The sequence below is a fragment of the Tinamus guttatus genome, unplaced genomic scaffold (assembly GCF_059628265.1).
Source record: "Tinamus guttatus ecotype Peru unplaced genomic scaffold, ASM5962826v1 Tinamus_guttatus_pri_ptg000067l, whole genome shotgun sequence".
NCBI classification, from domain to species: Eukaryota; Metazoa; Chordata; class Aves; order Tinamiformes; family Tinamidae; genus Tinamus; species Tinamus guttatus.
Window position 1 is genome coordinate 319,656 of NW_028288601.1, and position 26,143 is coordinate 345,798.

Sequence of the window (26,143 nt, forward strand, 5' to 3'; positions counted from 1 at the left end):
AGGATTTCAAACAGCATAGACTGCTTACAATAAGCAAACTCGACCAGTGTCTGCAATGCAGGGATAGCCAAAAGGCTATAAAAATGCTACAATGTGAGTTTTCCAAACATCATTTTCATAATACATTCACTATACTTTTATATGAGCAACTTCATTCTCATCTGTCTCTAAATAAGGTAATATCAGAGTCAATGATAGTACTGAATAATCCTGAATTCCAAAGTAATTTGCACTTGGATTTATGTGTAAATTTGTAGAAAAACATTGTAAAATACGATGGTTTAACAATGCAACCTATCATCTAACTGAGTTTAGAATAAACACTTCTTGATTCCCATTTCATAGTATGGAGTCATTTAGAAGGATTTGGGAGAAGACTGATTTCCAAATTATCCCTATGAAACTGTTCCAAAATTCCCACAATATTTTTTTTTTTTTTTAAGTACTAAATACATTGATGATGAAGTTGCCACATATGGACAGAAAGTGTTGTCTTCATTAAACAGCTCAGATTCTCAGATTTTCCTTCCATTTAATATAGAAAACAATCTTAAATACACAATTTATAGTAGAGAACATAGACAAATAATGGAGCTCCACATTACGAGGTTAACTAGTTCAGATTAGGATTGTGAATTGCTTGGGCAAGCTATAATCATTGTGAATGTTTCAATGCCACATATATATATATGTATATATATGTGTGTATACATACACACAAGTATATATAAAAACGTTTCAATAGCATATATTTTTATATATGTGCATACATATAAATTATATAAAAATAAAGAAAAAATCTACTAAATGAGCCAGATTCCCAGAATTTAGGAATGCTTAGAATTAATTAATATAAATATTTTTACAAAAAGATGCTGGATGCATTTTTCATCTATATGAATCTACAACTTAGTGTAATGCATTCACATTTATCAACTCCTACAAAGATGAAGGACCATATTTTGTTGCTCAGACATTACTACTGAGTAGTTTAAGATTCTTGGCAACACATTCCCAATAACCAAGTTAGTTTGTTAATACTTACAACAATGAGTTCATAAAGAAATAGTCTTTTCTTTTTGTTAGCGTGGCAGTCTTCCTTCAGCCTCTTCACAACGTGCGCAACTCTTTCTGATTCCTTATCAACATATTTCTCATTAAAGTCATCCCATGACATATGTGAATATCCTAGCACTTCAGCCAAAGCTCTCCAATCATAAACACTCTCAGATACTGTAGATAAGACTACTGAGTAGATGTAAGTCAGTTTTTTAAATGGCAGCGCAATTTGTTCAACAAGATTCCTGGTTAGTAGCTCACTATCAGCAGTATCCATAGCTTGTTCTTTGGAAATCACTTTTACATTTTTACGATGTACAAGACCAACCTTTTTCCTGAGAACTCCCACATACCATTCTTTTACTTTAGTCTGCCCAATAGCTTTTACTTTATCTTCACCAAGAAGGGCTATTGTATCCCCTTTAAAATATTCTAGCAAATAGTCTATCTTACTTTGACGTAACACAGTCTTCAAAGCCACTCCATAGGTATTAATGTTTAAAAATTTATCTTGAAACTTTGGATATTTAACTGTTGGTATTAATAGCAATGGTGCAGACTTGATTTCTTTGCGTTTTTGTAAGCACTTTGGCCTACTGACAATTCCACTTAATTTTGGAGCTGGATCAGGAGTTGTAACACAGAACTGCATCACTTGACCACTTTTTGAGTCTTTAATCTGAACAAGGAAAAGAAAGAAATGCATCTCCCTGGATCCTAGCATGGAAAACAGGAATTGTTGGCGGACCATTTCACCAGTTTTCAGTTGTTCTTCTTTAATACTTTTGCTTTGATTTTCCACCTTCACTTCAAAATCTGGATCACAGGATATCAAAGAAATGTTTAAATCTTGTGGCTTTTCAAGCAGAAGTGTGTGCTTTCCCCACAATTGAAACACAACAGGGGGCATATTTTTCCCTCCCTTTTTAATATCACAAATTGTAAGTTTTCTTGGAATGTAGTTATGACCAAAGGCTGTAAAAACTGCTGTAAAAGATGGATGAATATACTTGGGACCATAAATTCCAACTGAGACAGTTCTATGAACATAGTCCCAGACAGTAGTGGCTGGAGGTTGAATTTTATTCGCTTGTACAGCAATCACTATATACATCAAATGACTTAGGTCTGTTAGCTTCACTTGTACGGTATCTTCATAAAAGTAGCAGTTCTGTAACTTTTTAAAAGGCCCATCTTTACTGAAACTGTAAAAGCAGACAATATCAGTCATAACTTGGCTGAGAGGATCGTTCTTCACTTTAGCTGCAACTTTGGCTTCTAGGAAAATGGCTTCCCTTGTGCTGAGGTTGCTTAATGTAATTTCTATTAGAGGACTTACAGTGATTGACAGTTCATTGTTAAGTGATGATGGAGGGTTAAGAATGGCCTTTAAACCAACTTCTTGGAATTCTCCAGGTAATACATGGCCCATTGGAATGTGAACATTGATATCAGAGTCAGGAAGCTGTACAGATCCCCCTTCATGATTCAATTTACCGACTGTACAAACATCTGTAGCTTGTGTTTGTGCCCATCCAGGACTTTGACTCCTTGCTTCTAAATCTAGGCAAGAGCGGGTTAGCTGTCGGTGACTCAACCAAGCCATCTTGTATGCTTCACGATCATTTTGAAGCCATAGTGTATCTGATGCTATAGGTTTTTGAGGGGCTGTCTTGTGAGGATTAAATTTTCGGTTATCAATAATATCCAGGAAGTCAGAGATACTCTTAGATCGTCCAGATCTTCTTGCTGAAGTCTTTCTCAGAAGACAATCAATATCTAGCTCATCACCTGACGAAGCCAGAGACTCCCTGTTGCTAGAAGCTCTGGAGAACAAATAAGGGTTTTCTTTTAGGACAGAAAGATATTTGCTATTTTCATTCCTATTTGAAGCAGCTATGTCATATATGAAAGGATTGGATGCTGACAGTTCATTCCAGAAAGGATTGGTCTTTGAAACAGCATGGACATGTTCCAATACATCAGAACCATCAATATTCAAATCCAATTTACTTTTACAGTCATCTATGAGAGAGAAAACAAAAGTATTTCTTAAAGCACTTTTTTTTAATAGCTGAGGACAATGAGACATTACATTATATTCGCTTAGACGTGAAAATCTGTTAAACTGAGTAACTGGTGACTAATCTACTAAAATGCATATAGCTCAAGTTGTTACAAGCATTTTAAAAACTTGAAGAAATTTAAGAGCATCAATAATCACATTCTAAGTAGCATTTAAGAATTTACAGTTTACAGAGTTTTAACAAATTAGTCTTGAAAAGTACAAAATATATTCTACAAGGTGTAATGGTTAACTCCTATAACTGTTAATGAGCTTTGAGTATGCTAAGGTCCCATACGGCTTAAACCTTTACATTACGGTAATCTCTGGCCTCTTATGAAAGGCCAGGGATATTTTTGATTTGTGACTACATCTGTGCAAAAATCAGTTTTTTTTTCCAAGCACTCTAGACTGTGTAGCCACTCCAGGTAAATGTATTATTCAGGGTTCCTTTTCATGCTAGTGCACATGCATTGTGTGATGATAGCACTCTTACAATTTATCTCAATATGAGTGGAATGTGTTATACCAACTTCCAGTTTAAAAGTCTGGTTGGTGTAGCTTATAAATTCTTATGCTGCATGAAATTCAGAAAGAAATGTTCAAGTGTTCTAGTTTTCCAGTTTTCCTGGGATTGTCTCGTTTTAAAAAGGCAAATAGGAATTCAAAATACTGACTATTAACAGTAATGCCAGTAATACCTATTTGCAGTAATGTCCATTTGCATTATACAAGTTGGTATTTGGAAAACTTCGTTCATATTTTATATTGCTAACTGTTTGCAAATCCTGTTTTACAGATTGATCTTAAGACTCAATTCCTGCATTGAACGGCATGCCTGCAGCTTTTTATCTAACGGGTTTCTACCATTTCAGTTTCATGTTGTTTTTATACAGTTTTATACTATCCTTTCATTGTACATCCTTGTAAAGCATTTTAATTTTAGAAGAGAAATTCAGCATTCATTTTTCAGCATACCTGTGCCTTCATTACTATCTTTCTATCGCCAAGGTCACTAAATATCACTCAGTCACAAGAATGACTGTGTATTCAGCCAAAAATATTGAAACCATTTGGTTAATTTTTAATTTCCTGTTTGTCACGAATTGCAACCAAGAGCCAAAACCGTGAATTTTTTCCACAGTTCCAGAAAAATTCCAATTTGGAAGAACCCAAGTGGAATTTATCAGTTTCCCAGCCACCCATCTGGAAGGCTCTGGAGTCGTCTCAACAACAACCTTCCAGGTCAGCTGCCAGAGAGGATCAGAGCCCAGGCATCCAGCCCTCTGCCTTTCTGGCAGCTGGGCTTGGCCAGATGCCTGGCAGACAGGGCTGGGCTGCTCAAGCTCCAACTGAAAACAGCCATAGCTTCTGCCTGCAAGCCAAGAAGTCCTCTCTATGCTGTGGTGCTTTAAATTTCCCAGTGGAAAAGGAGAATTTTTTTTTTTTAATTGAAGTTAAATTAATCCAAAAAGTGTTAGACTGTTTTTCTGAAGGGTATATTTCTTTACGAGAAAAATCTGAAGAAGTCTAGCAGGGCCCAAGTCATGAGACAGGACTCTCTCATGCCAGCTTCCAGCACATGTAATGGTAGGTTGCAGTAGGTTAGTAAAGAAGTAATTGCCACTTGAAGAGCAAGTTGCCAGGCCCACCATTACTCAAATCTGGTACTGTACAAAAATAGCAGAAGGTCTGAAGACATTCTGAAGAACATTTTCTTCGGAAAAATTTCTTAATTTGGGGGGTAGAATAGTAAGGAAGTTAATGCAACTTTAACCTTAGCTTTAATAGTTTGGCTAAGAACTTTTTCCCAAAGCCTTATAAACATACCCTAAAAGTAGCATTTCTTACATGAAAGATTAACTTTTCCTCCCTATATCCCTAACCCATATTTGCTCTGGCAGGGAACAAGGGTGTTCTTCTGTGTCACTCCTAGATGACCTTGCAACAGCTCCCTTGCACTCCAACACCATTCTAGATCTTGCCAGGGACTAGTGCAAAGCACAGGCAGTACTAGAGAACTGACGTCATATGTCAAAAACATACAGTTTACAGAATATCCATAGCTCTTGATGCTACTGAGAACTCTCCATAAGTACAGACTTTAGGTGTAATCCTGAGTAAATAAAACAGTAGAACAGGCATACTGTAGCTGGATGAAGGTGTTTGGTCATCCGTGTCAATCAAAGTCCCTTCTGATCTGCTCCGTGGAATCTCTCCAGCATGTAAGGAAGCTATTTCACTGCTGGAAATATTTTCATCCTAGGAAACAGTCAAGGTATTAGTATGCATATTAGTATGTATGCAACTTGAAAAAGGGGAAATTAGAAGGATAATGGAGCTTTGTATCTGCAGTGCAACACAAGTGAAAAACCTTACATGTGAAGTTGTGGTTTATTAGTAATTTTATGGAATCTGCCCAAGAGCACCATAGTCCACAGTGAATCTTACTATCTAGTCTGGAGCAAAAACAGCAGGCACTACAGCCATAGTATAATACAGTACCCCAGATAAGTCCCACAGTTAAGTGTCTTGCATCTGGAACAGAAACAATAGCACAGTAACTCACATTCAGAATATTTTGAATGAAAACACAGGCTTAACTAAGTGTCTAATTCCTGTTTTAAGATAAGGAATAGGAACATTTAAGAGGAAGATCCAAGTCTGTTTCATCTTCTGACAGCTGAAAATAACATTTTGTGACAGATGTGCTCCTTCCCCAGCTCAAGCTGATTTCTTATACATAGCCCTATTCAGGTGTTAATTACCACATTATCTGATCCTGGTAGTTGCCTCCCTGATTTCTTTCCCCACCCGGACATTAACCATCAATAACAGTCCAGATGGCTGTACCCTGATGGGGAGATAAGGCTAACTGAGTACACCACCTAACAGTCATGTCTGAATTGAAAGAATGACTATCAGTCAATCATTTTATCCCATAAATACAGAGACAGCCCAAGAGCCCATTGAGCTCTCCTTGCCTGGCAGCGGGCTGCACAATCTCCCCCTGAGCAGGGACACCTCTCAAGGATACTCCTTGAGGTTAAGAGATCCTTCCCACTACAGATTTGAGGTAAGCAACTATAGCACACCTCTCTTTCTGAACTTGTAAACTTTACTTTGCAACTGTGCACAAATCCCTTAGGCATAAACCGTTGATCAGGTCTGGGACTAGGATTAGATCCAGCTGCACCCAGACTCCTCTCAGAAGGAGTTTGAAAAGCAAGGGGGTCCAATCTGAAAGTCGTGACCCAACGGGAGGGTGTCCTTGGTAGTTTTGTGTGCATCTTGAACCTCCATACAGTAACTAATAAGTGACCTTGCCATAGAATCTCGAGAAACCATTATCATTATCAATAAAACCTATTCTATTTCTTTCCCACAAGTGAAGTGCATTGTGTCACTCATAGAATAATAGAATGCTTAAGGTTGGAAGGGACCTCTAGAAGTCATCTAGTCCAACCCCCCTGCACACGCAGGGTCACCTAGAGCACATGGCACAGGACTGCATCCAAGTGGGTTTTGAAGATCTGCAGAGGAGGAGACTCCACAACTTCTCTGGGCAGCCTGTTCCAGTGCTCTGTCACCCTCACTGTTAAGAATTTTTTCCTTAAGTTCCTGTGGAACTTTTGATGCTTCAGTTTCTGGCCATTTCCCCTAGTTCTGTCGGGGGCCACCACTGAAAAGAGGCCAGCACTATCCTCCTCACTTGAGGTGCTTATATACACTGATCAGGTCCCCTCTCAGCCTTCTCTTCTCCAGGCTGAACAGGCCCAGCTCCCTCAGCCTCTCCTCATAGGGCAGATGTTCCAGGCCCCTGATCATCCTTGTGGCCCTGCGCTGGACTCTCTCCAGCAGCTCCACATCCCTCTTGTACTGTGGAGCCCAGAACTGGGCACAATACTCCAGATGCAGCCTCACCAGGGCTGAGTAGAGGGGCAGGATCACCTCTCTTGACCTGCTGGAGACACTCTTCCTAATGCACCCCACTCACCCCCCACCACCACTCGTTCCGTGACACATTTTTTAACCCTTTCTGCTATATTATTCTTTATATGCTCTTCCTTGTGTGAGCATCAGGTCAGATCATCTTTTTGGTGACTACCCTTCTACAAGACCCATACCAGCACAGGAATAACCCAAGAAATGGCATTTGGTTGTCTCAACTCCCTTATTCCAGCTATAATAAAACCACTTTGTTCTTTGAAGCATTCTGCACATGGACTGGACTGTCCATGGACTGTAAGCCAGGTGCTGTGGTTTAGAGAAACATAGCTGGAAGCAAACCCATTGCAATGGCAAAACAAGAGTGTCAAGATACCCCTGCCTACTTCTGCTTTGAGCTGCTCGGGAAGAGCTGGAGAACCACACAGCTTGGAAGCAGCACTGGATGCCTTAAGTGCCAAAGCTATTGTGTCCCAGAAGCTCCAGAAGCTGGAGCAAGGACAATATTTTAGACTTCTCTGCACAAAGAGGTTCATTACATCAGTGCAATAAACCAAGACATGATTTACTAACTCTCCCTAAATCCTCAGACTAGTCCTGTATTTAGTGAGGAGTGAACAATGAGGGGCAAGAAATGGATATGATACTAGACAGAGTTTGGTGGAAAAGAGAGAGAGAGAGGAGGAGAAAAAAAAAAAAAAAAGAGAGAGGGGAGGGATCTTGAGCCCATCCATAGGTTATAATAGTTAGCTTTGTTCTTGGGACTAATGTATTGCTGCCTGTCATTTCTGCAACATCAGTTACAACCTAAGCAGATCTCTCCATCATGATTTAAAAAAAAAAAAAAAGAAAAAAAAAAGAAAAAAAAGATGAAGTGGGCCTGATTTTGCTGTATCCATAAGAAAAAAGAATTTTTATTTACAATTTTAAGAATATGTTTTTTTAAAAAATAGGAAGACATACCTCATATCAAAGCATTACTGAATAAGAAACAGCTGGCTGTCTCAGTTTCCATTGCACATATTGCAATGTTTTATATACATAGATTCCCACTCCTCCCCCATTTCAAGTGTTAAATTAATGCTTTATATTTGTACCACTACATGTTGTTACCTTCAGCTAATGGCAATTTGCTTTTACACTGATCTGCACACAGGCAAGGAAGCAAAACTTATGCTAGGCCTGACAACTACTCAGCACCTCTACAGTCACAGTGCAGCAAGGACTGTCAGATTCTTCTACTATAAATGAAATTTAAAATCTACTAGATCTATTCAGAACATGACTATTGATGAATCCATCAACAGGTGTAATATCTTTGACTTCAGTGGAACTAATGCTTATCTAAGTGAAAGAAGTAGATTTTTGTCTCAAATGTGTGCTGAAGTTTAGACCTGTTCATCTTGTGTTTGGACTTATTTCTGAGACTATCATCTGGGTAGAGCATTTATGTATTTTGAAGTGTCATCTGAAGTGAGCTATGCAGACTGTCTGCATTTATAGACTTAATTATAAGACAAAGAAAGAGAGTGCTTGAGCTCCATTTAAAGAAAACAAACAAACAACAACAAAAAATCATGTAGTTTTTGCAACCATCTCAGGGCTACAATCAAGGGATTTTGATACTGGAGTCCACAACTCTCAAAACAGAATCACGGAATGCTTAGGGATGGAAGGGACTCCTAGAGTTCATCTGGTCCAACCCCCCCTGCTCCAGCAGGGTCACCTAGAGCACGTGGCACAGGGTGGCATCCAGGCAGGTTTGGAAGATCTCCAGAGAAAGAGACTCCACAACCTCTCTGGGCGGCCTGTTCCAGGGCTCCGTCACCCTCACAGGAAAGATCGTCCTCTGCTAAGCATTTATTTCAACTGTGGACAGCAAAATACATGCAAGTCACACGCTTATTTTTTTCTCTCCTTTTTTTTTTTTTTTTCTCTCTTTTTTTTTTTTTTTTAAAAAAAGACTTCCTCCACTTGAAAGCCAACATGATTTTAGTGCCTTCTCTAAGAAGCACTTAAAACCAAAATCTGAGATTTCTGATAGAAGAGTCCTGATTCTACACGATAAGTGAAAGTTAGTCTCCAGGTGTCCTTGGGTTCTGTTATTAATGTCTTGCCAGAACCAAACTGGATTGCAAAATGCTTCTTTAATCAAAACTGTAATTTCAAGATCTGACGTTCCACACCCACATAAAAGTAAAACACTACTTTCTAATTATAAAACAGTGTCTTTGATAATGTGTATGTATTCCTTTCAGACAATTAAGTCTTACTATGTTGCTGTATCTCAAAGCACAGCAAAACCAGAATAAATCATACAAAGGTGTAAAATCCTTAGCTCAGGCTTCCATTTCACTTTTCGCTTTAACTAGTGTGAGATTATTTATAGTCTAATTCTCAATAAGCACATTAAAAGATTTGCATGGAACACTCAGACAATGCAAGTTCAATGCAAGTTTTAAAATATTATCACACTCATTGCCGACACTGAGGTTGGGCTGATGGTTTATTGATCAAGTGATATATTAATATAAGAATGATTCTTTTATATAGAAAAATATAGGACAAAAAAACCCACTAAAGTATTTCAAAAGCTATATGAAATCAGGTGCAATAAGCTAGGATGTGGAAACAGTTTGGGTAGATGCACACAGGATGAAACCAGAAGGAAATGGGGTAAGAAAGGAAAAAGTCTTTGTACACAGTGGGAGTATATTGACAGAAGCACAACAGCTTTGCATACGGAAGTTTTATAAATGCCAAGAATCTATGCAAATCGAATAAGCCATTTCCCTAAAAATTCCCTCTGGGAGCCCTCTAAAACCTTCACCACTATTCTGGCACAAAGACAGAAGAGGCAGTAGTAGAGAACTCTTTCAAAAATAAAGCCCCTTTCTCTCAAGAAAGTATTCCTTGAAATAAGTGCATGCTGAGGGACTCTCAGTGATTCAAGTATGTCTACAGACCGGTCATGAGGAGAAGAGAGATATAAATATTCCTGTACAGAAGATGACCACTTTTGGTCTGAAGGAAAAGAAAATACTGGAAAGGAGCCGTCTGTATGCCACCATGTGCCAGGCTGTGCTCATCCTGAAGGAAGCTGCCTGATATGAGACAAGAGTCAGGTCACCTCCTTCTCTCCAGCCTTGGTGCTAGAAACACATCCCCAGAGCCTTTGTATGAGATTGGTAAATTAAGAAAGCCTAGAGGTTCCTCCTTCCCCAGGGGGAAAAGCTGCAGTAGATTAACATTCCAGCCAAGACTTTTGAAGGGACAATCCTGTTGAGTTGAAATTTGCCTGAACAAATCTGGGAGTATGATCTTCCCAAAGAGAGGGGAAGTTGAGCGCATATGGCTTACAAAGCCATACTGAATAGAAGCAAAGAGGAAGGTCTGAAACTTTTTGCAGCAAAAAGAGGAAGTCATGCATAGGAGAAAACAGGAGCTAAACTTTTCATTTGTTGTAGTTATCAAGTAACATGTAAGCTGACAAATGTTTAATGGTGCAAAGAATAATTTGACCAGGAGTATGCCAGCTCACAGTGAGAGCTGAGCAGAAAATGAAGAGGTTGGACAGAGATCAGCACGGAGTGACCAGTGAGTGAACCTGAGTGACTGCTGAGAAATGTGGCATCTTTCCTGTACAAGGGCAAGGAGTATTTTACTACACACTATCTGCCTGGAGTCTATTGTTCAACCCATAAGCATAGTGGGGAAGGAGGAAGAGAATCAGAACTCAGAATAGTTCTGGCAGGCATGTTGCAACAGGGTTTGCTCAGAGGAGAAAAATGTATTAAGGTAGGGGAAGAGCTCAGGTAGAAAGTTCAAAGCTTCAGAAAAAGACTGATTTGCTGCGAATAGCTATTTTGCTGCACACGATGCCTCTAGAAGTCTTTCCAAGTCCTTTTAAAACTGAAGTGCACTTCCCACCGCCGCCCCGCAGAGTTTCTACCAAAGAAAACATGTCCTGCTGTGCTTAAAATAGCGATGAGGAAGGAGGAGGGGGGAAAAAAAAGTGCCCAAAAGCACACACTTCCCCACTGCCTCTGCCCTCGAAAATGAGGGAGAAGACATTCCTTTGTGGTTTTTAAGTATCAACATCCTAGAACAAGACACTAGCATTTGCCTTTCATTCAACTTTAACCTTCCTTGGCCTTTCAAAAAGCAGATTTGTTAGCAGCACAGCTCTCCGGCAGCTCACGTATTGCTGTGTGTACCAAACACTGATCATGCTGCTCTCCTATCACATTATTCACAGCGATTCCCACCCTTTGTACCCAGAGAGCGAAACTCAGATATTTGCAGAGACAAGACACGCAACACAAGCAGATGATGATGTGTTTTGGGCCCTCAGGCTCACTTTTAGCTGTGGTGGAGAAAGATGACTTGCTAGTTATACAGGTTTGGTTAGTTATTAAACTTCATAAATTCCCCATTATGCCTGAAAATGTCAGTGGAGAGAAGTAGCACAAAAGCATTAGGTTCTATCCATCAGGATGCCAAATACAGTGTTCTTGGCCTGACCACGGTTTAAACTAGACACCAGTAGATTTAAAACTCTGTCTGTTCTCAGGAACTGAATACTCCTAACTAAACATTAGTTACATTAATTCATCACCTTTTACCAGTCCCATGGCACCTGTAGCCTAAAACTGCTTTACACAGGTTCAGTACGGAATTTAGCAGTTCTTGGTTACAGGGATGACCTGTCTTAGTATAGCAAGTGGTAGTATATAATAGCAAAGAACATTTTCTGTTGGAATGGTAAAGTCTGACTTATTCTCCTAGCCTGGTGCATATTGGAGATTTAAGTAATTGCAGATGCCACTTTGAACACTAAAATCTATTTCTGTCTAAGTTCAAACTGGAGAGATCTGAACATCCTTATTCTGTTACTTGCCCTATCAGCAGCAACTTCAGTGCTTTGGTGTTATATGTCACTTTATATATTAACAGCACAGCACCTCAAATGCACATTTCTACTAATTTATTCAATTGTTTAGTAGCTGGCAAGCTTGATACATACTTTTTCCAAAGTTCTGAAAAAGTATTAGGCAGGGAAGTTACTGTTGAAGGTTATAGCTAGTAGTCTCAGCACAGCAGAAATGGAACTGGCATTGGCTCAGCCTGTCAGTAGATTTCCACAACTTCAGAGGTGGATTTTGTAGCCTCTACTCAGCTTTGTAGTATCCAGAGGTTCCCAAACTGATTGCTTTACCATAGACACTCTTTCTGCAAGGCAAGTATCCTTGCCTTCATTTTAAGGATCCACACTTCTAAAATTGCTTTTGTAAGCATAAGGGTTAGATCATTTACTTTCAATTACACTTTTATATTTTGAAATATTACTGTGGAGAAGCCTCAGGAAGTTGTAGTTAAGTTTTGATGTTATCTTTCATGTTTCAACTACAGTTCTGAAATACTCCATACTGGTCCAATACTGATTTCTCTTTGATGCTAGAGAAAGAAATACATTGCGTTTTAACATTTATGTAGTAATTAAGAACTGGAAATACAAAGCAGTAGTAACAAATGAATTAAAGGGACTCAACTTGTGTTATTATTCTATTTTTTTTTTTTTTTTGCTTGTCTTTTTTCTGGACAGAGCTTAGCAAGTTTATCATTTGTCTACAGTCTCATTTGTGAATCATCTCTACAAAAGCTTTAAAACACAATAGTCCTTAAAAATCACAATGCTATTTTCACTTGTTTGTATCCAAATATACATACTTTGTAAGCATAGACAGTTTCTGTACTTTCGGAGGCCTTATTAGAAGATCTTTGGCTCCTTCTCAGTGAGGGAAATATTACGAACTCGTCTTAACTCTGATCGCAAAACCTGATGTTGAAAGCACTCAGTCAAAATTTCTGCTAGCTATTTGCATCCTTGTGAACTATATCTTCTATGTGATCATGGATTTATAAGTGCAAGATGCCTGTAAGGTAGATAAATATTAATTAAGCTCTGAAGGTATGGGCTATAGGTAAAAAGCTTATGTGAGTTGACAAGATCACAGGAGGAATATTCAATTTATTATTTCACTGCCCCCAGTTTTCAGACTTTTCCTCACAGAGGTCAGTGGAGATAAAAATCTTAGACACCTGCACCTTAGCCCAGTTTACACGGCACTCCCAACTCCACATAGTATTATCATCTTCTCAGGAAGAGGCTTATTTCTGAGTCTATCAATGCCAAAAGTCAGCTTTGCAGAAGGAAACACAGAAACTGTGATATTAACATTGGTGAATGACCTGCAATCTTATGTCTGACTTCAGGGGAAAAAAAGAGTCATTTTCTAGAAACAAAAATCTCTGCATGTGTCAGACTCAGGCATGGGGAGGAGGAGAGAAGAGAAAGAGGGAAGGGGGGCGGGGAGCTTTTGTGCTAAATACTGGATTCCTGGATCCATCTTACACAGCTGTAAGAAGTGTTAGATAGTATATCCACTAGTCACACAGTCAAAAAGTATGATGGTTCCTGAATAGCAGGTCACAAATCCGAGCCAAGTAGAGAATAAGTCCTTCATCAGAAGCTGACATGGAAGTAATTACATTAATTGCTCTGCACAGACAAGTGAAAGTCCTCTAGACTTTCACTGTTAAAGTATCTCAGCTGCTCCAGTGACGCAATAAGAAGTTCTGCAGGAGCGATGCTCGTGGCATTAGAATAAAGCACAAAGCAACATGGAACTTGCCTGCAGAGAAAAATCTGCTGCTTCGATCATTCTCAGCTCTTAAGATATCCACATTAAAAGAATAAATATTAATGTGATGAATTATAAGCATCTGTACCACATGATATATTGCAAAGATGTTATATTCTTTCCTAGTGTAAGCTATTATCAATTACATAACAAAGCAATGTTATGTCAAAACATCAAGACCTAAACTTGAATTTTCTACTGTGAAAGCAGATCATTTGTCTCAGATGAGTACTGCTTCTCTATTTTGGAGAGCTGCAGATCAAAGACGTATGGGCAAACCATGCAGTGAGAACTTTGGAATAAATGTAGCCCAATACTATGGCATGTGCAATGGGCCTTTACTTTTCTGGTGTTCTGGTTTCAGGATTTTGAAGTGAATGCCAAGGGAAAAGATTTAGATGATATTGCAGTGGGCTGCTTTCTTCAGTGAGAAGAGGCTAGAACAGGCCTCTTTTTGCAGGTTTGCATGGCACCTGCTCCAGCAGAAAGGAAGGGAAAAAAAGACATCAGAAAGTATGGACTGACAGATGACCCTCTTCATATGGAACCACTTTTTGGTCATTATTAACTTAAAAAAAAAAAAAAGTTAACATAGCTATAAAAATGCAGCCTTTGTTTCGCAGAGCTTTACTTGTCAAACAAGCGTCTCAAAAATGTATAAAAAAAGCTGAGAAGAAATAACAGTTGACTAGAGCATGAGTTCAGGGGTAGAAGAGAATGGGGGTGCATATCTAAAGTCAGTCACTTGTTCCATCTCTCCTGGGAAATATACTGGCAGACACTCATCTTGGGAAAATACCTCCCTTAAGTAAGGAGGAAGAAATTAGGTCTTTTGGCTCAAGGACTCTTTTTGTTAACATTTGCGGTTAGTTTAGAGAGCTAATAACCCTAAGTGCAATAATTCCTCACTGCATCCGCACATTATGTTTTACTCTACTTGACTGACCATACAACAGGCGCAGTGGATAGGCTACAGCACAAATAGTACATTTGATGGATTGTAATAATGTTATCAAGAAAAGATGCCCTTTTTCATGTATTGATCTGTTTTGACTGAGGAGCTTGTTTAATAGACCTTGGCACTTTGGCAACAAATACACTGAAGAGAATATCAAAATGGGAGTCTTAATCACAGTGACATGTCCCAAGCTACTTCACTCATTTTGTACGTTCAATTTTTTTTTTTTTTTTAAAAAGTGCTCAAAGTTTGCTGAAACTAATTTTGAAGGGTAAAGGGAGGGAGATTTATAAAAACGTATATGTATCACTAAAGCCAAAGCACCTTTCATACTTCTGTGTCTCCATTTACATAGTAGTTATATATGCCCTTTATAAGAGGAGAGCCTCTTATTTGTATCAAGTGAAATTTATGTTTAAATGGGCAATTTTTCTGCTGAAAAAGGATATTTGATTCTCTAATTTCCGGTCAAATAAATTTACTAGCAATGCTGTTGTTAAGTTTTATTTCCACTGAAGTATTGACTGTCAGATCAACTCTAAATTACCGATTACTTCACAGCAAAAATGAATTCTTAAAGTGTCATATCCCATTTAATAATCTGTTTCTGATCACAGCAGACTACATACTTCAGATGAGAAAGTAAGAAATCCTCCATATGATAACAGAGAAAAAGTTCCCTCTAACGATGCTGGCAGCTTTATAACATTACACAGAATTTATTCTATTTCTTTTAAAAAGTCTCTAGCCCTCATTATCTATGTAAGTGTTCCTCTAAGGGAACTCGAACTCAAGAGGATGAGACAAACAGTTCCCCAAACTTTCAAGTCCTTATGTGCCTTAGTTCCTGAATCCTTTTGCTGTCCGCATTCATTGATTGAACTTCTTATCCTTGCTTGTTTAGAAAAGAGAACATTCACCTTTGTTCCTATGCGTTTAGCAGGATAAGCAGAAAAATATGTCCCATCTTGTCCTTTACTTGTGACCAAGTCGTGGTTTAAAGGAAGGAACGAGGAATGCGAGAGTACTCATTGTGTGGGTTGTTGTTCCAGCTCTCCTACTGCAGGTCTTCTCTGCCCTTAGTTTGTTCACAGCACCTCAATGCCCAAACATCTTCCCAATAGCAGTCCTCCCCTGGTGATCCATACTATTAGCTTGGATGCAATACCTCTATGGAAAATTAATGCAGTTTCCCTGGTTGGGAAGCCTGTTCTAGTACTATAGAAAGTGTTACTACTTAACGAAAGCATTTTAAAAATGTGTATTACATTTTCCCACTTCCCTGTAGGGCAAGGAGGCAAAAACCATTCCTGAAGTTCTTAGTAGCCCACCTGTCTGACCTGCAAAACAGTCCAGTGAACTGCTCATCAGACAAATTAGAAATCTCTTATATTAGCCAAGGCATTCTTATACTCCTAATTTTAATTGCTTAATGTCTCCATTCACTCCTGAAAGCATCAGCACAGCTTCAGCCTTCTCTTTTCAATAGGTCTGCCCCTCCAGGTGCTACTGGCACCTTGTACCCACTGATTGCAGCTCTTCTTGCTGATCCGTCACTGACTTTTGAGGCAGAGTCTCTGTCACACAGGAGCGTCATACATAAACAAGCATTGTATATACAAGGTTGCCTATCTATTCAAGAAGTTTCCTCCACTCTGACATCTTTCCATGCAACTTGCCATGAAGAAAACACTTATTTCTTCTTTGAAATCCCTGCAGGATCTAGCTTTTCACCGTACATTAGCTAAGTGCCCATCTTCTGTTGCTCCTCATTCTTCGTAGCGTTCAGCATCTGGACACTGAGCATGCTCACCTTCCAGTCATATATACTGAGGAGGCTCAGCATTTTATACCATTAAACCTCTGAAGAAATTTGTTGTTTTTAGGCCTTACTGGCTTCTTACCCCAAAATCTCTATGCATCACTTATCATACTACATCATCTTTGCATCCATAGAATGCTCCATTCATCTGATTGGAGAAGAAAACAGTCCTGACATTCAGTGAAACAGTAACACGGGTTAGTGTCAGTCTATTGGTACCAAACCAAAGCTAGAGAATATTTATGCGGGACCACTAGGATATTTGAAATTAATGCAAAAATGTTAAATTTCAAGACTATTAAAAAAAAAATCTCATGCACTACTTAAAATTGAAGCCTCTGGTGACAGTTGCTTTTATCAGAAGGGAGCCTTTATCTGTCTGCAGGCAGAAGCCACCAGCAGTGTCCCAAACATTACCTAGTACAAATTGGAACAGACAACTGTCTCCAATATCACTAAACGGCTCAGCATTCAAAGTCCCTGTATGTCTCAGCACTGGCCATTTCTTTGGAAGTCACTGCCTCCCCAGTACTTCCTATACTTTGTCCAGCTAACTAGTTTCTCTTAACCCCATTAACCTTAACTCCAGAACCAGTCTGATGTAAAAGCAGAGTAAAGTTTGCTTCAGAGGGAAATAAGCCAAATACAAGATTACACTTGAAACACTGAAACTCAGACCATTTTTATAACTTTAGTATTTTGACTTTTTTGGAAATCTGAAAGCACGTGCCATACATTAGATCCGGATTCAGCCTGCATAGCAACACCTAGAAAATGCCACCTTTGGCCATTTGTACTGAAACATGGGTGGAAGCATTCACAGCCTTATCAAAAATTAATTGCCTTTGATAATCAAAGCATTTCCTTTCTCATATCACCTTCTCAGCAGGAAGCCTGCTCCTACCTCTGCAAATAACGTAGGTTTAAAGTATGCATTGTTTTATGTGAAATATATATGTGAATCATACATATGCAATTCTGTCGGGTTTCAGCCATTTGCTGTTTTGTTAGGTTCCTATAGACATCTACACTTACAACAATAACAGTGCAGTTGAAAGACTATTTAGACCAGGTAGCACCCTCTTAACAGTATACAAATAACTTCACCATCATGTTCACAAGCTCCTTAGGTTATACATCTATCATATCAATTTTTATATTTAACTAAAAATCGAATCAGTTAAACACAACTCCCTTGATATGCAATATCAACTTACTTTGCTTCAACCTTTTCTCCTTGGCAGGAGACACAAATCTTCTGTTGCATCTCTTTGCTACAGGTTTGTGTAATCCTAGCAGTGCAAGTTATAGACTGTGGCTTGCAGTTTCTCTTTATTTGGGAACTGTTCTTTTATGTTTCAGGTCACTGATAAGCAGATACCTGCAGAATGTAAGATTATCCAGCACAGAACCATTAACTACAGAAGATAAAAATATATGGCTTCCAGGAGCTAAAACTTATATTGGCAACACCCTGGAGATATATTATTTAATCAGGTCAGCTACCTGCAAATCACAGTCAGGGTTATACCTGTTTAGGTCACAGTCTCCAAAGAACTGAAATGTGTAAAATTCTGCTCATAACTGGAATTATCATTAAAGGAAAAAAAAAGATTTTCTATAACAAAAGCCTAATGTTACTTATTTTATCTATTCTACAATTAGGCCACCTCTATGACAAGTGAGAAATATCAGTTATCTGACTATGAGTAACACATTGGAATATTTGTCTGTCTCCGTGCAAGTGAAATATATTCTTTAGAACTTCAGTTGATTCTGCTCAACTTTACACCATGCAGAAATGACTGCATATCCAGGTGATATTGACAGAAGTAGCTGAAGGATTTTGTGTGCATGTGTGTGTGAAAGTTAAGTCAAATCATCTTACAGTGCAAATTCATTGAACGTTTTATTTTAGCAAGTCTTCACAATGGTGAGCCAATGTTTGCCATCTTTCTGTATGCTGAATGGCTACTGTCCACTTTTGTCTTAACAATCGCTAAAGATTAGCTTATGTTGCAATCCATGTTTGAATTTCCAGCCTAGAGGGAAAGCAAGTGAGCTTTTCCTACACTTCAGGAAAGAGAAACGAATTGTCTCTGAAAAAATATTGGGAAGGACAGAGAGGAAGAGGAAGGGAGAAAGGGTTAATAAACACCTTACCAGAAGGCCGAGTTTGCTAGAATCTTTACCAGAGTACTCACTCCATATACATGTACTCTCATCAGCCCCATTTTCACAGTTTCAAATTTGTATGATACTCCTTTAACTTCAGAGTTTAAGCTGATATTTCCAAGTTAATATTACTAACTGGCTGTTTATCTCTGAAACTGAATTCTTCACACAGATGTTCAAGTACTAATGCCCAGTGATTTCCATTTTTCTAGGTAGGGCCAAGGTTATCACTAATTTTGATTTATTCATGGATTTCAAAACCAAAAGAAATCAAAGCAGACATCTCTACTGCTCTGCAGAATAAAGGCCATAGCTTTTTACCTACCAATTACTAAGCTAGGATGAACACCTCCTGATGAGCTGAAACTGTTGTCAAGACAGTGAATCTTTAGACTCAGAGCCAATGTTTATAACCCACTGGGAAGCCAGGGGTTTGTGGATTATATGCTGGTAGGTCTAGCTAGAATAGCATTGCTCTGCTAAGCTTTGCACAAATATATAGCGAGAACATATTGGTCACAAGGCTCTGATGACTCAACATACAAGACAATGAAGGGGCAGGGATGGAGAAAAGAAGATAAACAGGTTTACAGATGGAAAGCTAAAACAGACACTTACGGTCACGTTCCAAAGCCTCCGCTCCTACAATAAGAGGAATGGCATAAACAAGTGCCGAGTCCCTGGAAAATATGGTTCCAAATAGTTTGTGACTGACCACACAAGAATTCAGTGATAAAGCACAGTAATTTGCCACAAAGGGAAATATATATATGTGTGTGTGTGTATATATATATCTCTCTCTCATAAGAGCCCTTCCTATCCCAAAGCGTTCATACTCTGAAAAGCCAGTTAACTTGAGAGCAGAGGGGCAGATATTCATAACACCTGTTGGCAAAATAAAGCATTGTGAAGGCTGGCTTTCCTCTCTGGACACAGACAGAAATTACAAATCTAAATCAGATACAAGTAGACAGTAGTTATGTATAAAAAGGTAGTAGCAAAGTACTGATACATTAGTGTTTTATTTTTCCTATGTTTTATCTAATAATGGATCAGCAGCCAAGCCTGTAAGTCTAAGACACACCCATAGAAGCAAATGCTAAGTTTATTTTTTAGCTAAGTTTTTCCCTTCAAGCAAATCGTTCTCATATCTCTTACCATATCCTACCTCAGATGAGTACAGTTAACCACATCCATCTCTCAGGAAAACCTTGAGTTTTAAGCATCCTTTATTTGCTTAATTTAGCTTAAAATCTAAAATATGTTTGTTAATAAAACTTTTTCCTACACAGATTTGTGAAGATCTTCCTTTTCCAACATCTGTCTCCAAGTGTACAAGAAAAGCAGGGTAATACTAGTTCATGATGTTATGCTATTACGTAAAGAAGACTGTAGTTATGACAACAGGAAAACTGTTTTAATATACTATAAAACATGTTTCAAAATATGAATTGGACAAGCTTATAAGACAGACATGTTTGTGGAGCTCTTATTTACTATGTCCAACAGAGAATGTAATCCATATCTTTTTTCTAAACCCTCAGATTTGCCAAACAATATCAAAATAGAAAAGAAACATCAAAATGAATACTGCATTAGTTTTAAAAGGGACATTTTAAACAGCAGATCATTAGATTGTTTTTCATCATTCATATCGATTGGAAGCAAAATATGCAGCACCCAACTTCTCCAACACATCATTCTTCAGGATAAAAAGCACTATTTGAATGCAACAGAAGCAGGGTCCAGATTCACAATAGAACATCAGCACTTCCAGTTAGACAACAACATAAATCCATCGCTCTACTCAGTTGCTGCTTAGACTTTTTTGACACTGAGGTTTCTCTCAAATTCCTTCAGGCTACTTAAATGCCAAGTTTCAAGCCACCCAAGAAATATTTGTTGCTGCATTGCTAACTTGACATGAGGCTTCAAAGACATGAATTGTGTCTTCTTCCAGTTGTCCTATTTGAAAGGTCTGACTTGATAACACCTGCACACATGTTCCATCTTGATTGTACTCACTTTCCATTTTATTTTCCATCAAGTATGTTCATCCACCAACACATCCAATGAAGACAGGTCTACATGACAAGGCCAAGATTTTCCTCTACCCAAGAATTTTATAAACCCATCTCCCATATCTCAGCTGAGATTTAAAAAAAAGTCCAGTAGCTACTTTATGTCAAGATACTCATTCATTGGGTAAAAATGGAGTGAAATGAACCAGAATAGGAGAACACAAAAGCATACTTTTACAAAAGCCTGAAGGGGAGAAAATATATACATATATATATAGCCAAGGGGACTGTTTGCTTTTTTCAGGCAAGGAAAAAAAAAAAAAGAAAGAGGCCTTAAAAATGCTTTTCTAAGGAGTTAGACATCTCAGACATCCCAGTGTCTACTGGTCAGCTCATTCCTTCCTCTAGCTAGGAAGCTTACCCTTAGAAAATTTCCTATTTTTCTTGAGAGTAAGTGAATAGTACATATCATACCTTTTGGTACATTTTGTGACAGGAGAACAATTACTAGTGTGAAAAATACGCAGGGGAATTCCAAGGGCTAGATATACAAAGGACTCTCCTGCATATTTTCCAGATTAGCAGCACTTTCTAGTCAGCAGCCGAATTAGAAGCCACCCGACAGTGCAGGCCGAGCAAGTCACTGTGGGTGGGATCCAGATGGGCAAGCTATACTCAGGCAGACAAAAAAGGTACTTCTGAAGGACATCATGTACAGCTATTGTTCTCTGATGATTAGACACAGAAATTTATGTTAGGATGAAGCATTCATTAAACTCTTAAAGTTCCCCACAAGCACACCCCAACAGAATTAAAAAATAATAAAAAAGTAGTAGTCCACAAGTAGTGGAAAAAAAATAAAAAGATTAAAAAAAACACACAAGAAAAAAAGGCATTAGCCCATTGTGGAAGCCAAGCTACTTGCTTCTCCCAGACATCCCAGAATTACATGGATTTGAATCTGGAAGCTTTTGTGTATGGTTCTTCTAATATAATTTATATCCTATGAACCACCTAGCTGTGTGACTAGACAAACTTTGTTGCTTCTCAGCTTCCAGTAGTCAGTTTGCACAAGAACTGAGGGGCTAGGGTTGCTTTCAGAGCTCTTGTCTTTCTCAAGGGCAGGAGAGATTATAAGCAGTAAACTGACAGAAGCTGCTTCTGCTCAAAAGTGCCAGATGCTTTCCTGGGAAAGTTTACAGTGAGGTTTACAGATGTGTTTGTGATTTTAATTGTTGCACCCGATGGCTGCATGCTCCTTACTGGAAATACGTCCAGAACTGAGAAACTAGCATCCATATTAAAGACCATTACCAATGGATAGAGAGAATTCACTGAGCAGAACAAGCAGCTCTTACTTCACATGCACTGTAGTTTTACCTGGGCCAACACGTAACAATTTATGCTGCAGGAATTAAGGCAGTTCTATTAATAGAGGATTGCCTCCTTGCTGTGCAACACCCACTTCCATCTTTACAAGGATCATAATAAAATCAAGGCTAGTGAATCAGAGATGTGGGAACTCCTTAAAAAGTGATCATCACTTTGCAGGTCTCCCTTTAGGGCTCAGAGTTGGTATTGCATGAGATCATATATGAATAAAAACAAACTACCTAAAAGCCCTGCCTACTGTTCCCTCTTCCCCCTACTTATTTTGGGTAAACTAATTTCTTTTGAATTATGCAACTCAACACATTTAGGGCCCCATTACAGTTACTTCTCACTGTAAATAAACATCCAATAGTTCAGTCGCAAATAGATCATGGAACTGAATTTAAGTTATAAGACCTGCCATTGGCAGGTCACAGGTTCGCCTGATGGTGACATTTCTGTCCAATATAGATCTAAGTTTATACAGGAATTCTAATAACTACCTGTAAAGTTATTGCACAAATCTATTATGATGCTGGCTACTGCAGTTAACAGTTTACTTTGGTATAATTTCAAGGGGTCTATCATGGTGATCAGGCAATGCTTTTGCCAGTTTGAGTTGGAAATTAAAAAGTCAGATTAAACTAATGCCATTAATTCTTTAACTAAAGGTCAGGACAGACTAAAGCCAAAGCACCTGTATATTTTAGGATCAATTTAAATACTTATGAACACAAATGAGTTCACCTGAACTCCTATTAAAGCTGGGAAATATTATATGACTCCATGGATAGAGACAGATTGAATAATTCATTCAGAGCAAGCCTGGGACAGAGTTGGAGCCAAACCTACCTAGATTAAGTCACTAGACAACAGACAGCATCACCTGGCATTAGGTTTGAGGCTACACCTGCTCTTGGGATGCCACCTGAGCAGGTGGACAGCTGTTCCAGAAAGGAGCAATCCTGCCTCTATTGCATCAGCATTGGTGTTCATCTGGTTGCACAGTGAGCTGGCCAAGGAGATTAAGCATCAGAAAGCTATTTGTGTCTTTTTGTAAGGCTAAATTTCCTGCCAGCTCACTAGCATCAGTCAGGCACAGATGACTCAGTGCTCACCTTTGCTGGTCTAGGGGAACTAATGGTAGGGTATGGGAATTGGAACTGTCTGTTCAGCAGCAGGTAGCCATTAGAGAAGTTTAAATGTAATGATAGGGAGATGCCACTTTAGGTAAGGCTTATCTCACAGGTGTCTTGTAAAGAAAAATACAACAATTATTAGGTACTCAGATTCTCTGGTGAAGGCAGTCCTCCTCTAATATCTTGAAGTATACTTTTATTCCCATCAAGAAAACTAGAGGAAAAATGGCAAAGGGATTCAGCTATTTTAACTTCAGATTCAAACAGCTGTCATCCAGAATAATTATAAATATATAATCCAAATAGAATAACTAAAAGGATCTCATCAGCCACCAGGATACTCTTTGGGTTTCTAGAGTTTTTCAGTCTGCAGAGTCACACAAAGGAAGCTTGAGAGCAGCCAAAAGTACATAACAGATTTCAGTTAAATATAAGTTTGCTTCCTCCTGAGCAGACTGGCTTAGGAGGTAAAGCTTAACTCCTACTATTACAGAAATTAAGCACTATATACCTCCTATGAAATTCCTAGAAAGGAAAGTCTAGGCACATTCAAACCTAAAAGCCTTTCCTCTTAACCATGAGCACACCAAAACAGAGTGCAGCAGATAATCTGCTGAAAGCTAGAAAAACTTTCTTTCAATATTCCAAAGACCTAATTCAGCTTATCCTTGGTAGGGAAGTGCTCCATTGCCTAAGCTTATTGAAATATACAGTATATGTAGGCACTTCGAGTAAAGTTCTAGAGAGTGGGAAGGAAAGGGAGGTTGAGATTATAGTATTTATTGACAGATCAAAATTGTTAAAGTCGGGAGAGAATATAAGGAACCACCAAAAAGTAGAATGTTCACTCTATTAAAGAAGTTTTGCTCTATGCAAAACTAGCAAGAGGAGGGAAAAAAAAGATACTAGACTGTACTAAAGAAGCAGAAATATTGAAAGTCTATATGATCAAGATCTTTAAAAAGTTCACTTTCTGGAAAAAAAAACACTCCTGAAAATACAGAGTTAAAAGAAGAACTGAAAATAAATTCAAGAAAGAGGTTAGAAATGAAGAGACTTCCAGAGAAGGGTGTTGGGGGGCAGGGACACGCGCGCGCACACACACACACACACACAGCAGAGCATAAGAATGACAGGAAATGTTTGCTGTTGTCTCTTTCCTGTCCTTTTTTCACTGGGGGATCTGGAAAGTAATTGAGTTCCTATGTAGTGTTTTGTAGGAAAGGGATGGAAGAACCTGTAGTTATGATAGGAGGCCTTGTAAACGTAGGCCTAAGACTTTTTTCCCCCCACAGGCACACACCATGTAGTTTACCATGCAGAGGTCTGACATACAGCAGCCACTGTTGTTGTAGAGCTCTACTTTCCAGGGAGGAACTGTCAAATTAGAGTGCCCGACCATTCTGATCCAGTCTTTTGGCTTTTAAGCCATTCATTTATATTTGTGCACTCTATGTGCATTTTGGCTTGCTTTCTTCCACCTATTTGGTATTCATATTTTGAGGGCAGACTTCAATTGCAGGGACTCCTGCCAAAATTTATAGTAGCGTAAGTCTGTGCAGCTTTCTGAAGGAGTTTATCTGCTGTGAAAAATAGAAAGTAAAGGTACCTGAATTAAGAGGGAGAATTTTAAAATTATTACTTCTCTCAGATTTTCTTTATAGAAATACTTCAGAGATATCCCAATACATGTTCTTATCGGGCGACAGGGTGGGGAGGAGAAGGGAGAGAGAGAAAAAAAAAAAGTATCACTGCAATAGAATTAGAAGGAAGCGTGAAAGGTAGAGAAGAGCTCATTTTGACATACGTAATTAACCGTTCTTATAAGAGTGGGGGGGGCGGTGCGGGGTTGAAAAACAGCATAGCATTTTAAACCAGACATTTAAGTACTCAGTAAGCCTTCCATTGTAACCTATAATTAGCTGTTTAAACACATTTCCACAGGATATCGTTGCTCTAGTTTAATGAATACAACCATAGGTATTCCCCATTTTTAATGTACCCAAGGTAAACACTATTTTGTGGCTTCTAGCAAGAAGAGAAAGAAGGAGGAGAGGAGAGAGGGGAGGAGAGAGGGGAAAAAAATAGTCTAATTGTGTTTCAAATCCCCTTCGATAACTCCATCCAAGAGGGACACTGTGCAAGTGTTTTGCACATTGCCATCTCACAGTGAACCCAGTCAAAGCCAGTCACAAGTAATTAAATTGTTAAGCATTTGAAAACAAAGAGGTATATATCAAAGAACAAGTGTTATCAGCTGAATGGTAATTTTTGGTAGCAAGAGAGCAAGAACTTTTTCCTTGCCTTGACAGTGGGGGGGAAAAAAAAAAAAAAAAAAAAAAAAAAGAGAGAGAGACTGGCCAGCTCTACCTGTCTTTTTTTAGGCATAAAAAAAAAAAAATAGTTAAAGGACTGTCAGCATTTGTCTCCATTTAGACAACTACCTTTCACAGATTCTCTTAATACATAAATATTTTTTAAAATGCAAAAATATGTTGTCTATAAACACTATTTTTTGGCTTGTAATAGTCATCTTGTTAGCAATAATGGTTTTGTCATGGTTTCAGTAGCCTTTTGTGTGATCCAGATTCCAACTCCCAACTGATCCACCTGCTGCCTTAGTCAAAACTAGCATTTCACCTCCCCTCCTCCCTGCTGCCCCCAAAGTATTTTTGTATCTAAAGATCATATGTTGTTGCAAACAAACAGAAAAGTCACTGTTTTGCTTATTCCTTTAGATAAGAAAGACAGCTTAATATTGGTTGATTTAGAATTGTACCAGCTCTGCCATTACTATGCTTTCAGGAAAGGCAGTCTCTAGCACTCACCAAGCGCAATGCCTTTCCTCACACATCGCAAACCACCCTCGGATAGAGTACCC

The 26,143-nt window shown here is 38.6% G+C and overlaps 1 protein-coding gene across 1 annotated transcript in view; it reads right to left on the reverse strand.

Annotated features, from left to right (window-relative positions):
* MACC1 (MET transcriptional regulator MACC1) overlaps positions 1-24,664 on the reverse strand; it is a 30,894-nt gene extending 6,230 nt beyond the window's left edge. Inside the window, exons 1-3 of the mRNA XM_088519680.1 lie at positions 24,578-24,664; positions 5,272-5,386; positions 1,046-3,084 (exon numbers count right to left, since the gene is read on the reverse strand). Of these exons, the coding sequence (XP_088375806.1) occupies positions 1,046-3,084; positions 5,272-5,386; positions 24,578-24,664 (2,241 nt within the window). The remainder of the gene's footprint in view (positions 1-1,045; positions 3,085-5,271; positions 5,387-24,577) is intronic.
* Between the last annotated feature and the right edge of the window lie 1,479 nt (positions 24,665-26,143).